The sequence below is a fragment of the Rhinatrema bivittatum genome, chromosome 1, assembly GCF_901001135.1.
Source record: "Rhinatrema bivittatum chromosome 1, aRhiBiv1.1, whole genome shotgun sequence".
Taxonomy (NCBI): domain Eukaryota; kingdom Metazoa; phylum Chordata; class Amphibia; order Gymnophiona; family Rhinatrematidae; genus Rhinatrema; species Rhinatrema bivittatum.
In genome coordinates, this window is record NC_042615.1 from 220956469 (window position 1) to 220968670 (window position 12202).

Consider the following 12202-nt stretch of genomic DNA (forward strand, 5'->3'; position numbering starts at 1 on the left):
TATGCCCAAAGTGCCTCATTCTCAGGAGTAAAGTAGCAGCTGCTTCCAACCTCTGTTCTAGTGCAATAGTATGTCTGCAACCTGAAGAGACAGCTGCATGCTTATTTTTTGTTGTATTATTTACTGTCTTCACTTGCAAAGCTTATGAAAGCCCAACAGCACAATTACCTTCTCCCAGGCTGTAGCGGATCCGCACATCCCATGCATACATAATGTCCTTGTTATCAAATCCTAGCATCACCACTTGAGACAGGCAGATAATGGCCAGAGTTTGACTCATGCCCTCATAGGAGAGCCCAGGGTCCAGACCACAAATATCTTCCAAAGTCACACTGCTCCTCTCCTTATGTCCTTTGACTCTCTCGGACTTATCTTTGTACACTAACATTAACAAACAATCTGTAAAAAAACAAAAAAGAAAGAAGTAAACCTGTTAGAAGATGGAAATCATACTATAAAGCAATCCTAATGCTGACAAAATATTGTTCTGCTTACATAGCAGCCATTAATCTTATGGAGAATTTTACAGTTTAACATAATAACCTAGGTGCTCATTCAAAACAATTTGCACAGTTAAATATTAGCTATATGCAGATTAGAATATGGACCTTATTCACTAGAAAGGTCTGGTTGATGTAGGATTTCCCAGTGTACAGAGTAACAATACAATGCTGATTATAGGGACCGAACCAAGCAAACAGACAGCAACTGTCATGAAGGAATTTATTTAGGAACTATTCAGGTCAGACAAACACCTATTCGCCAATATTCAAAAAATGCGCTGGTAACCGTAAAGTCTGCGGATGAAGGTTTTACCCGTGGGCTTCACCTCAATTTTAAAAGGGAGCGCAGAGTCCTGTGCCCACTACCTGTGTGCATACGTTTCCCACTGGAATCTATGTTGGGCAGACTTTCTAAAACTTAAAAGTATGCGGATGACTCCTGATCCCACCCCAGCTCTGCCCCTGGGCCTCCTCTCTCTGGACATGTGTAAATGTACGTGCATGCTCGCTGTAGGGGGTGTAACAGAGTGCCCTAGAAGTGGGGCGACCTTCAAAGGTATTGGTTATGGGAAGAAAGCACTGCATTACCCCCATAAATGCCTTTGAAAATCCCCCCCCCCCCCGCCCGAAGCTTGAAAAAAAAGGGATATGCGGCGAGCAAGAAGCTTGAAAGGGGTTATTCCTCCACGTGCAATTACGTGGCGTTTCTTCACCTCGTGGAGGCTTCCACTCCTGCCCAAGCTACCTCCTTTTTTTTTCTGCTCATCTTCTGTAGAAACGCGTTGTTGCATTGCTTTTCTTCTCCTCCCATAAACATATGATGGGTGTCAGAGCGAGCCACCTTTGGTTCTCTTAATCTTTTGTATTCCATGTGAGTGCGTGGGTAGAGTGTGGGTAGAGGATGTGCATGTCAAGTGCGCTGTATGCGATGAGCTGTGAATGCCACTTAGAGAATAGCCACTGCCATTAGCAATGGTTACATGGAATAGACTTAGTTTTTGGGTACTTGCCAGGTTCTTGTGGCCTGGATTGGCCACTGTTGGAAACAGGATGCTGGGCTTGATGGACCCTTGGTCTGACCCAGTATGGCATTTTCTTATGTTCTTATGTTCTTATGCCTGGAAGGGGGGAGGGAGGGTTCACGTGAAGTCAATAAGATGTTTGTGTAGGGTTAGAAGAATTCGTAAATAAATAGATAGGGAACATGCATCTTCGGTATTGGTCTGCCAAAGCTCTTTTTCCAAAGCTGAGTGCCTCAGTCTTTTCCGTCAGACTGGTATTGTTTGCATAAGATGACATTTTTCAAGGAGAATGAACCCATCTAAGCAGGTACCTGGTGTTGCGGTCCTGGTCGCTAGGCTAGCGACTGGGTCCTTACCTCGCCTCCCCCGCTCTGGGCCGCGTCGGGAACCACCATGGTCCGATCATGACTCCACTCCCGCTACAGAACGCGCGCGCGCGCGAAGGGGAACCCTTTAAAGGTCCAGCACCCGGAAATGCTGGACAGCCCCCAGAATGACGTCAGATGCCGGCAGAGTATTTAAGCCGGCGTCTGCCTCCACAGAACTGCCTTGCAACGAGGTCACTCCATGTGAGTGTCAAGTTGCATCCAGCTGTTCCTGAATCCGCTCCTGCTGTTCCTGAGTCCGCTCCTGCTGTTCCTGCTCCAGTCCTAGGTTTGATTCTCTGGTTCCTGACTCCGGCCTGCTCCTGACTTCCCGTGTCTGCCGCCCGCACCGACTTCTGGATCGTCTTATCATCTCTTCACTTCTTCGCTGCCGTCGCCTAAGTCCCAGCGGTCCTGGTCCTCACAGGCTCCTCCTGGGGGGATCTTGGACTTCCATGGTGAAGTTTCCTTCTCTCCACGACTTCGCTGCCGCCACCTAAGTCCCAGCGGTCCAGATCCTCACGGGCTCCTCTTGGGGGGATCTCGGATCTCCAGGGCGAAGACTTCACTTGGCCTCCAGCCATAGTTCCGCATCCCAGCCTATCTTCTCCAGCAGAGCCTCTGTTCCGCCAGGCCGGCCCAAGGGTCCACCGTCCAGTCCGCAACACCTGGGTATAATGGCCTGACTGCAAATTGCCTCCTTCGAATGTGGCTAGACGTGCCCGCCAGTTTCATAGCGTGCAGACATTTGGCGGCAGTAAAAGGAGGCGTTCTTGTGAGTGGGCTTAGTAGGGTTGCCAACTGGCTCCAGATTTTCAGGACAGGCTTATACGGTCTTGGTTTTACCCCACTGCATGCAGGCAGGGACTTTTGCTTTTCTAAGGGACTGCAATAGGGAAGTCAGGGCACATTCACATGGAATATGAAAGAAATGCCAAGATGGGAAGATCCCAAAAGCTATCAGCTTTGGTCTTGCCTTATGGTACAGTCATATTTAAGGAGGATCAGAGAGTTTAAACTTACTTCGGAAGAGTTTATTTCTGATGAACTTTCCATCTTGGGAATTACAGGAAAACACTTAAGAGTGTTTGCAAGGAAAGCTTGATTGATAGGTAAGAAAGGAGTTCTGCTGGCATGGAGGGAGGAACACCCTCCTCCATTCTGGGAATGGATAAATTTATTTATTTATTTATTTATAGTTTTTTATATACCGCCGCTCATCAGAGATATCACGTCAGTGTACAGTGAACAGGAATACAGTGAACAGGAATGCATTGCATGGTTTACTGCAATTGAAGAATGTGGCATCCATGGATTCTCCAGGGCATAGGAAAAAGGCCTTGCAAAATGGGATGCCTACATTCAAGGTTTTTCTCCATGAGCCAGAAGTGAAGTGATGAATAAATTCATGAGGACTGTCTAGTAGTTGGGAGATATGAGTCCGATCTGGGGGCAAAGTTGCATGTTATTATCTGTCTCAATCTAGGCTGTCCATAGGCAGATGACAAGGGCTTTCTCTCATAAAGGGAACTTTATGTATGTAAGTGAAGGACGTTCTAGCCAAATCTGCTGGATCCACCTGCAGTAGCACATAGGAAAGCATGAATGCTAGAGATACCCTGGATGGATTCCTGCTAGTTAATAATGGCAGTGATGGAGTCCTACTCTGGGCCACTTGAAGCTGCTTTTCGCACTCCCCCTACACTTCTAGTCCAGCTTTTGCTGTGTTGTAAGATTTGAAACATTTGAGCAGTGATTACTGTAAGCATTGGTTATTGTGTGTAAGTGTAGTCCCTGCTTCAATTCTATTCTGCAGGGACTCACATGGGAGGTCATGGGTCAGGCCTGCATCCATGCTCCGGGGTTCTTCCCACACAGGGGAAAATGAGTTAATCTTTTAAGATCCTTAAAGGGGTTTTGTTTTGGGGGTTTTTTTGCCTTCCTGGAGCTTCTCTGCAAACAGTCCAGGAAAAGAATACACTCCACACTGTAGCTATTGTTCAAGAATAAATCCTTTACTGGTAACTTGATTGCAGAAAACAAAAATCAAAGCAGGTACACCATGGTTTAGTGCACAATCAATGAAGAAAAATAAAGTCTATTACATAGTACAGTCTCAGTCAAATAAACACTTCTGCACTCACAGGCAGTAGATACTCTCAGATCAGGGAACCAACTTGGCAATCCCCTGGTACCTGTACCTCTGGATATAGCTCCCCTGAATCTAGAAGGCTTATCTGGATGTTCTCCTTTCACATGCAACAAATGAGCTTCTGGATAATTCCTCTTTCCAGATGGCAATTCTTGGGACATTTTCTTCTGTTAAGCAGTCTTCCTGTTGACCACTACAAAGAACAATCCTCTTTCTCCAATCTCTGAATAAATCTCTCTCAGACAAAATAAGGAGTATTGGGCTTATCGTCCCTCTTAGAGATATCTTTCTTCAGTACTCAGGAAAATCTCAGAAATGAGGTTCAAGATCTCCTTAGTCCTGAAGGCCTGGATATCCCAAATTTGGGCCCCAGTCACCTTCTCGGAACGGAAGTCAGGGCTGATAGCCCTCTCCCTTTGGAGATATAACCCTCCGGCACCTCTCTTAGGCAGATAGACACCCCCAAAGAACCTGTCCCCTTGGAGAAAGAAACCTGAAGAACCTGAACCACATGAGTTTTGTCAAACTCATGACACCTCCCACCGGGAAGGGTCAAACCTCCTCCACCACTCCTACTCTTCTCGGACTTCACTTGCTGTGTCTGTGGACATACTGATGGCAAGGGAAAGTTAAAGGAACCCCTTACATAAGAAAAAGCTTTGTCAGCTCAGATGCCAATACTTTACCTGAATGGGCAGGACAACAGTCCATGAATGATGGAGCAAAAAACATTGCAAACATGGGAAAAGGTGGTTTGTAGTGTTTTTCCACATGCACTAGTTTGTTATACTTGCTCAGCAGCTGCTTGTATTTTTGGGGATTCTAACAAGGTATTTACTATATATATTTTTTTAAAGTATATTCTGCTTTTTTATCCCCAGAGGGCTCACAATCTAAATTTGTACCTGAGGCCATGGAAAGGGAAGTGATTTGCCCAAGGTCACAAGGAGTGACAGCAGGACACGAACCCTGGTTTCCCTGGTTTATAGCCCGCTGCACTAACCACTAAGCTACTCCTCCACATATACAAGTATTGCCTTTTTCCCTATTATGGGGTCAATTTTCAAAGATGAATGCACCTGTCTTATGCATAAGCAATGTTTAACTCACCTATTTTAGCCCTAGCCAGCTAAGTGGATTATTAGCTGGCTGAAGGTATATACACACACTTTTACAATGCACATGCTTTTATCTGCATTAAAAAAAGAAGTATTCTGAGGGTATGTCAGAGGCATAGTCAGAAATTACATGCATACAGGTAATTAATAGAATATGTCCATGTATAGGCTAACATGCATATATTAACGATAACATGCATATATTACTCTGGCAATTTAGATGTGCACCTACATTTATCCCCATAATAAATCGATATTGAAATGCACTGTAAATGGGTACCATATGTTTGAAAATTGGCTGGATTTGTGTAAGCTAGGAGCAGGCACATAGAGTGCCAGATAGGTGCCCTACTGAAAATGTACTCCAAATCCTATCAAGTCAAACTATGTGTATTGAGGCATATTTAGATGAGGTGGAGCTGTGATCGAATTGTGGGCAAACGTGTTTTGCTTGCTGCCCTTGGATTCTTCTGACATCACTCCTTGAACATGCTGTATCCTTGCCTCTTCATTCCACACGCTGCTGACATCAAAGTCCCTTCCTCTGTCCAATAAGGAATAATGAGCCTAAAGCATCTCATAATAAGCTAGATAATGTATTCCACACTGCTGAGAGGGACCAGCCCTTGGTCCTTCATTATCATAATACGCCAAACCACAGTTACTTGGGATCCCGAGGAGCTTATTTTCAAACTGCAGATGGCAGCTCATCCTCCTGCACACTTATTCACCTCAGCCTTCTTTCTCACTGCTAAGTGAGAGAAGTAGCCTAGAGGTTAGAGTACACATTTCATTACCATGCCAAATTATATGAGATCAATATTCAAAAATAAACATTTAAATGGACAATATGGTGTTGGATGGCTAAGTTGTGAGTTATCCATTTAAATGGCTTTGAATATTAACCCCGTGTCAAACACATTTTTCAAATGAAAATGCTTTTATTAAATTCCTTATAAATGATGGGGCAGATTTTAAATGTTATGCGGGCACAGTATATTTGTGCACGCTACCCGGCGCGCACAAATGTACACCCGATTTTATAACATGCGCGTGCTGCTGCGCGCATGTGATAAAATCCAGGGTCGGCACGCGCAAGGGGGTGCACACTTGTGCACCTTGCACGTGCCGAGCCCAAGGGGAGCCCCGATGGCTTTCCCTGTTCCATCCAAGGCCGCTCCGAAATTGGAGCAGCCTTGGAGGGAACTTTTTTTTCAATGTCCCCAACTTTCTCTCCCTTCCCCTATCTAACCCACCCCCAGCCCTAACTAAATGCCCCCCTACCTTTTTTTCAGGAGTTACGCCTGCCTGAGGCAGGTGTATCTTGCGCGCCGGCCGGCTGCTGGAGCACTCGGGACCGCCCCCAGACCACCACCATGCCCCTGGCCCCGCCCCCGGACCACCCATTTTGGAAAGCCCCGGGACATACCAAATAGGTATGCAAAATAGGCTCGGCGCGTGCATGGGTAGGTTTTCAGGAGTTACGTGCGTAACCCTTTGAAAATCTACCCCATATTGCACATGCTATTAGACCATCACCCCTATTAAAAGCCATTCATACTTCAGTCATTGGGATTAGCCTTTTACAATACAGACTTTCATTGTACTTTGTGCCAGGGGAAGCCTTCATTGGCGAAACAAGGGCCTTGTTGGGTTCTTTCCACTTCTCCATCTTTCCTCCCATGTTATATATATATATATATAGTAGAGGGTAAAGTGAATTGCCCTAGGTCATAAGGAGTGGCAGAAAGATTTGAACGCTGGCTTCCCTGTTTTGCAGCCTGCTGTACTAACCACTAGGCAACAACTCTGCTATACATCTGTATCTGCATTTGTATCTGAATCTATATATCTATATCCTTACTTTACCCTCCATTGCCTCAGGTATGAACTTAGGGGCTCATTCACTAAGCTGTATTAGGCCATTTACTGCATGAAGAACACTTGCATTATTTAAGACCCAGGAGCAATGAGTTGTTAACACAGGTCCAAATGCTCCAGGAGCCCTGTCTTAAAGGGGCCGATGGCACTGAAAAAGCCCCTCCCCCCAAATGTATTAAAAAACTCTGTGGGTCTCCATAGACCCCGCTGTCCCATCCACCATCCCCCTGCCACCCCTGGAGGCAGCATTTTGTCAAAAGAACAGAAAAATAAAATGTTTACATTGGCATCAGGACCCAGCCCCCTCCCCTTTATCTCAAACATCTGGCCCCAGTGGCAGGGATTCCCACTCTCTAGACCCCTCATACTCACAAATATAACCCTGGAGATACAATGGGGGACTAAAGCACCCCTTGTGCTCCAGCCAAGCAACCGCCATTTTTTATCATGTGATGGGGTAAAGGTCGGGTGGTGCCATTTTGGAAAATGGCTGCTGCCAGGCTCAGAGCCTAGGGAGCACCCTGGGAGCCCCTAGACTATCAGGCACCACTCAATGAGTAAAGGGGTCTGCGGGCTGGGCTAGGTTGGAGGTCCCTTGGACCACCAGAGATCCTTTCCTGATAGAGTGGGGTCTGGGTGGGCTAGGGTGGGGGATGAGGGGGCCACTTAGCTACCAAGGCTTTTTTTTCTGAGAAAGGGGAGGGTCCATGTGGTGGGCTAGAGTAGGTGCTGTGGATCACAGTCTCTGGGGTCCAGATGTTTTCAGTGAAGGGGAGGAGTTTGGAGTTAGGGTCAGGGCTTGCACCAATGGGCAGTGGTTGGACAGGGGGGTTATTCAGGCTCTCAAGGTTTGGCACTATTTTTGGTTGGGCTTACTTGGGGCCATCGGCCCCTAAGAGCGATGGTGGCCCCATAGTCCTAGGACCAACATTGTGCATTAATTGGAGGCTTTCACTCCAGTGATATTTTATTCTACATGGGCCACAGTACATTCCCATGGGATAAAATACCACGGGAGTCACAAAGCTGCAGAGTCATTCACCATGGTTTTGTGATTCCCATGGTATTTTTCTCTCGGGGTATGACCACCTTAGATTGTAAGCCCTCTAGAGATGGAGATATAACTACAGCACCTGACTGTACTCTGCTATGAAGCGCCTGAAAAGTAGAATATAAATCAAATATATTTAAAAAAAAACATATCCCTTGGGTACAATCTATGACACTGGAGGGCATGCCACCTCTCAGTATTATATTGCATGCACATCTACAAGATAAGAAATCCCTTTTGGAACTTTAATATCTCCAAATGACTAAGAAATTATTTTCCTCTTGATTACTAATGTTTTGATGTATGTGCCCTTCAGATTAGTAATTGCAAATGTCTGTATTCTAAACCAAACGCATGGCTTCACTTAAAATGAGTTTATGTAAACTGAATATCTGCAGAATAAGAATATCCTTCTCAAATCTGGGTAAAGCACAACTCCAAAAGAAGCAAAACCAGAGTTGCCAGTTTCCGTTATTATAAGTAGGATTGGGTTGGTTTTTAAAACAAATTGTAGGATTTTTATTTTTTTGCCTGCTACAAGTTGCAGCTTTTTGGGCATCTCAGCTATGCCACCGATCCAGGGCTGCAGCAACTGCTGCCACATTGCATCAGCTAATCACAGCATAGTTTCCCCTACCTCAAGGCCATATTTCCCAGACTTTTAAGTCTCCTTTTATCATGATGAAAAGGTGCAGTGGAACTCCATTTCCCAGCATTCACTTCCAAACCTCTTTATGGCCTGGCAACAGCAGGTCATGTGACATCTCTTCCCTCTCCACTAATCACAACTGCCCACTCCATGCTTGGTGTTGTCACCTCCTTCTGAATGGGGATTGGGCTTGTTTCAGATGCCAGTGCTGGTTTTTGGGGGGGGTTTTCCCCTTTCAAGATCTGACAACAGTAGGTAAAATCAACCTTAAAATGAGATATCCCTGATGCTAATGCATACAATAGGAGAATCCATAGAATATGTAAATATATTTTCAACAAAATGAATTAAACAATAGTACAGAATAAAAGTCAGCAATTGCTTTGTTCTTGTTAGAGAGCTTTCTTGACCCTGACTGTGGTAGCACCTGTTCTGCATGCCACGCATTAGTTCTGAGCCACAGAGCACATTCTGAATGAGAGACATACAGAACAAGCGTGCTGTATCATTGTGTGAACTTTTACACATCTTGGGCCTGATTTTAAAAAGCATTTACACGTGTAAAACTGGGTTTTGCTCGAGTGAATGCACTTTGCTCAAGAAATGTGAGCCTTTGAAAATCCCTACAATATTATTCGCCATTGAATTGTCCAGAGGATTCCCCCGCATAAGTGCATTTTACTCCAGTAAATGGCTTTTGAAAATTGCTACAATAGTAGTTACATTTACACGTGTAAATCCTTTTGAAAATTATTCCCATTGTGTTTACCTGAAGGAAATATAGTGCACACAGCTCATTGCAATCCATTTCATTTTTCCATTTCATTCACGCGCAGAACCTATGCTTTCCACTGCAATAAACTTGGAGCTGATTCACCCATTTAGAAGCCATAAAGGAGGATGGGGTGCAAAACCTTTTGCATGGAGAGAGTTGTTATTGAGCGTATCATGAGGGATTCTGGACATGCCTCGCTCCGGATCACTGAATGCATTATCTCCCTTATTAAAAATATACATTAGCTTCATTGTGCCTTATTGGACATGCAAAGTCACTCTTCTAATGTCAGAAAGCTCTGCAATTGGGTACAGGAAGCTCACAAAGCACACTCAAGGAGCAAAATATGCTTGTCCATGCTTCAGCCATTGTTTCATCTAAATATCCTTTTAAATACTTTTACAGGCCAGCAGGAAGACATGATAAAAATACCCCTATAGGGGCCAATTTTCAAACTTGGCGGGCAGCTGGAAATAGAGAGATTGTGGGTGTTGTTCAGGAGGCTTTGATCAGACAATTGGTGATGGAACCCACAAGGGGAGGGGTGATATTAGACAGGATGCTCACAAAGGTAGGCCTGGAACCTGGGCTAGATTTTTAAGGGACAAGAGTGGGGGAGGGGGTGGAGGGGCCTAGGGAGGCCCTGACTGAGCCCAACTCAGCTCAGCTAGGTTGGAGAGTCTCTAGGAGGCTCATTTTGTTTTCTTTTTTTTATTCTATATTTGGTGTGGGTCCATCTATGTTCTGCATGTGTGACTGGGATGTGCACTGAAATTTTTTTTTTTGTGTGTAGTTTTCATTTCGGGTCTTTATCTGTTAGATTTCATTTTTAAAATGGTTTGGGAGGTATTTATTTCGTGTTTTCCTACTTTCAGAGATAGTGCGCACTAACGGGACTTAGTGCTCACTAACTGAAAATGTTACCAATCAGTTAAAATGTGTTAATTTGGGAGGAATTCGTTAGCTAGAGGTGTGGTTCTGCATTCCATTGGCTGCCTCCTTAGTTACCGGTACTAGTTTGTGTTGCTATGATTGCAAGGTGGTGTTTGTAGAGGTAACAAGTGTAAACAAACAAGTGATATAATTTTATAGCATCAAGTTCTAATCAGCAAAAGCATTTAACGCAAATGCATATTTAGAATTCACCAATCCTTTTGTATTTTAGGAAAGGAGCCCTGGCATTTTGGGATATGCAGACTTTGAATTCCCCTGGTGTGAGTCTGTGTCTTTGGGGGGCGGGGACTGGTGAGAGGGGAAGTGACTTGGGTGAATGTATGGGGTGACAGATGGGAGAGAGGCTGGTTTGGGTGGTAACTGGAAAGAGGCAGCCTGGTGTATGTGGGGGGTAACCTGTCACCCCATCCAATTACCCCAGTCACCCCCCCATAAGCACATACCAGGCTGCCTCTCTTTCGCACATGTCACCCCATACAGTCACCCCAGCCACTTCCCCTCTCACTAGTCCCACCCCATACACAACAGGCTGTCTTTCTCTCACCAGACGAAATCTCTCACTCACCTGTCACCCCCAGATAGTTACCCCAGTTATTCCCCCTCTTGCTAGTCACCCCCACATACCAGGCTGAATCTCTCTCAACAGTCACCATCTCAACCATCACCACCCATCACCCCAAGCTGTCACCCTAGTCACTCCCCCTCTCAAATGTCACCCCCACATACCAATCTGCCTCTCTCTCACCAGACACTACCTCATCCAGTCTCTCGCCCCCACCTGACACACCATACAGTCACTCTCCCTCTCACCAGTCACACCCCACATACCAGGTTGCCTGTCTCTCATCAGTCACCACCCCAACCAGTCTCGTTCCTATCTGTCACCCCATATAATCACCCCATTCACCCCCTCTCACCACTCCAATCAGTCTCTCTCCCACCTGTCACCCCAGTCACTCCCCCTCTCACCAGTCACCCCCACATTCCAGGCTGCCTCTCTCCTTCACTAGTCACCACCCCAACCAGACTCTCTCCCACTCACCACCCCAACCAGACTCTCTCCCACTCACCACCCCATACATTCACCCCAGTTACTTCCCTCTCACCAGTTACCACCCCACCACCCAAACACACAGACACCAGGGGAATTTAAGGTATGCATGTACCAAAATGCCAAGGCCCCTTTCCTAAAATAGAAAGGGATTGGTAACACAAACAAGTAACTATTGGAATGCATAACCATAACTCTAGCTAACAAACTGCTCCTCCAATTGATACTTTTTAACTGATTGCTAACATTTTCAATTAGTGCGTACTATATCCCTTTTGTGTGCACAAAGTCCCATAATTACAGTTAGTGCACACTAAGTCCCATTAGTGCACACTAACATGAAATACTAATTTTTATGAAATTTTGTCTTTTCTTTTTTTGTTTCTTGGTGCTTCCGAAAAGAGAAGAAATAGACAATTTCGTTGCCATTATCTATTTCATTTAAAACAAATGCACACCTGTGCGCTCAATCTTAAGTGGATGCTTGCCAGCACATGCAAATGCCACTTCTACCGCATAAGAGCGGGGATTTTAAAACCCACGTACGCAGACGCAATTGCCCTTTTTCCCAGTTCAATTCCAGTTCGCCCAGTTAAGGGATAGGACTTCCAGATGCCCCTAGTTTAATAGCCTCCCTTCCCCCGTTAGCCCCAACCTTTAAAACCCTGCTGATGTGACTAG

General features: G+C 45.4%; 1 protein-coding gene across 2 annotated transcripts in view; it reads right to left on the reverse strand.

The window, feature by feature from the left end:
• DOK7 (docking protein 7) overlaps positions 1-12202 on the reverse strand; it is a 273911-nt gene that overhangs the window by 242316 nt on the left and 19393 nt on the right. Inside the window, exon 3 of one of the 2 annotated variants that reach the window (XM_029591893.1) lies at positions 169-399. The exons of the other annotated variant lie outside the window; for it this stretch is intronic. Within the exon in view, the coding sequence (XP_029447753.1) occupies positions 169-399 (231 nt within the window). The remainder of the gene's footprint in view (positions 1-168; positions 400-12202) is intronic. 2 annotated transcript variants of the gene reach the window in all.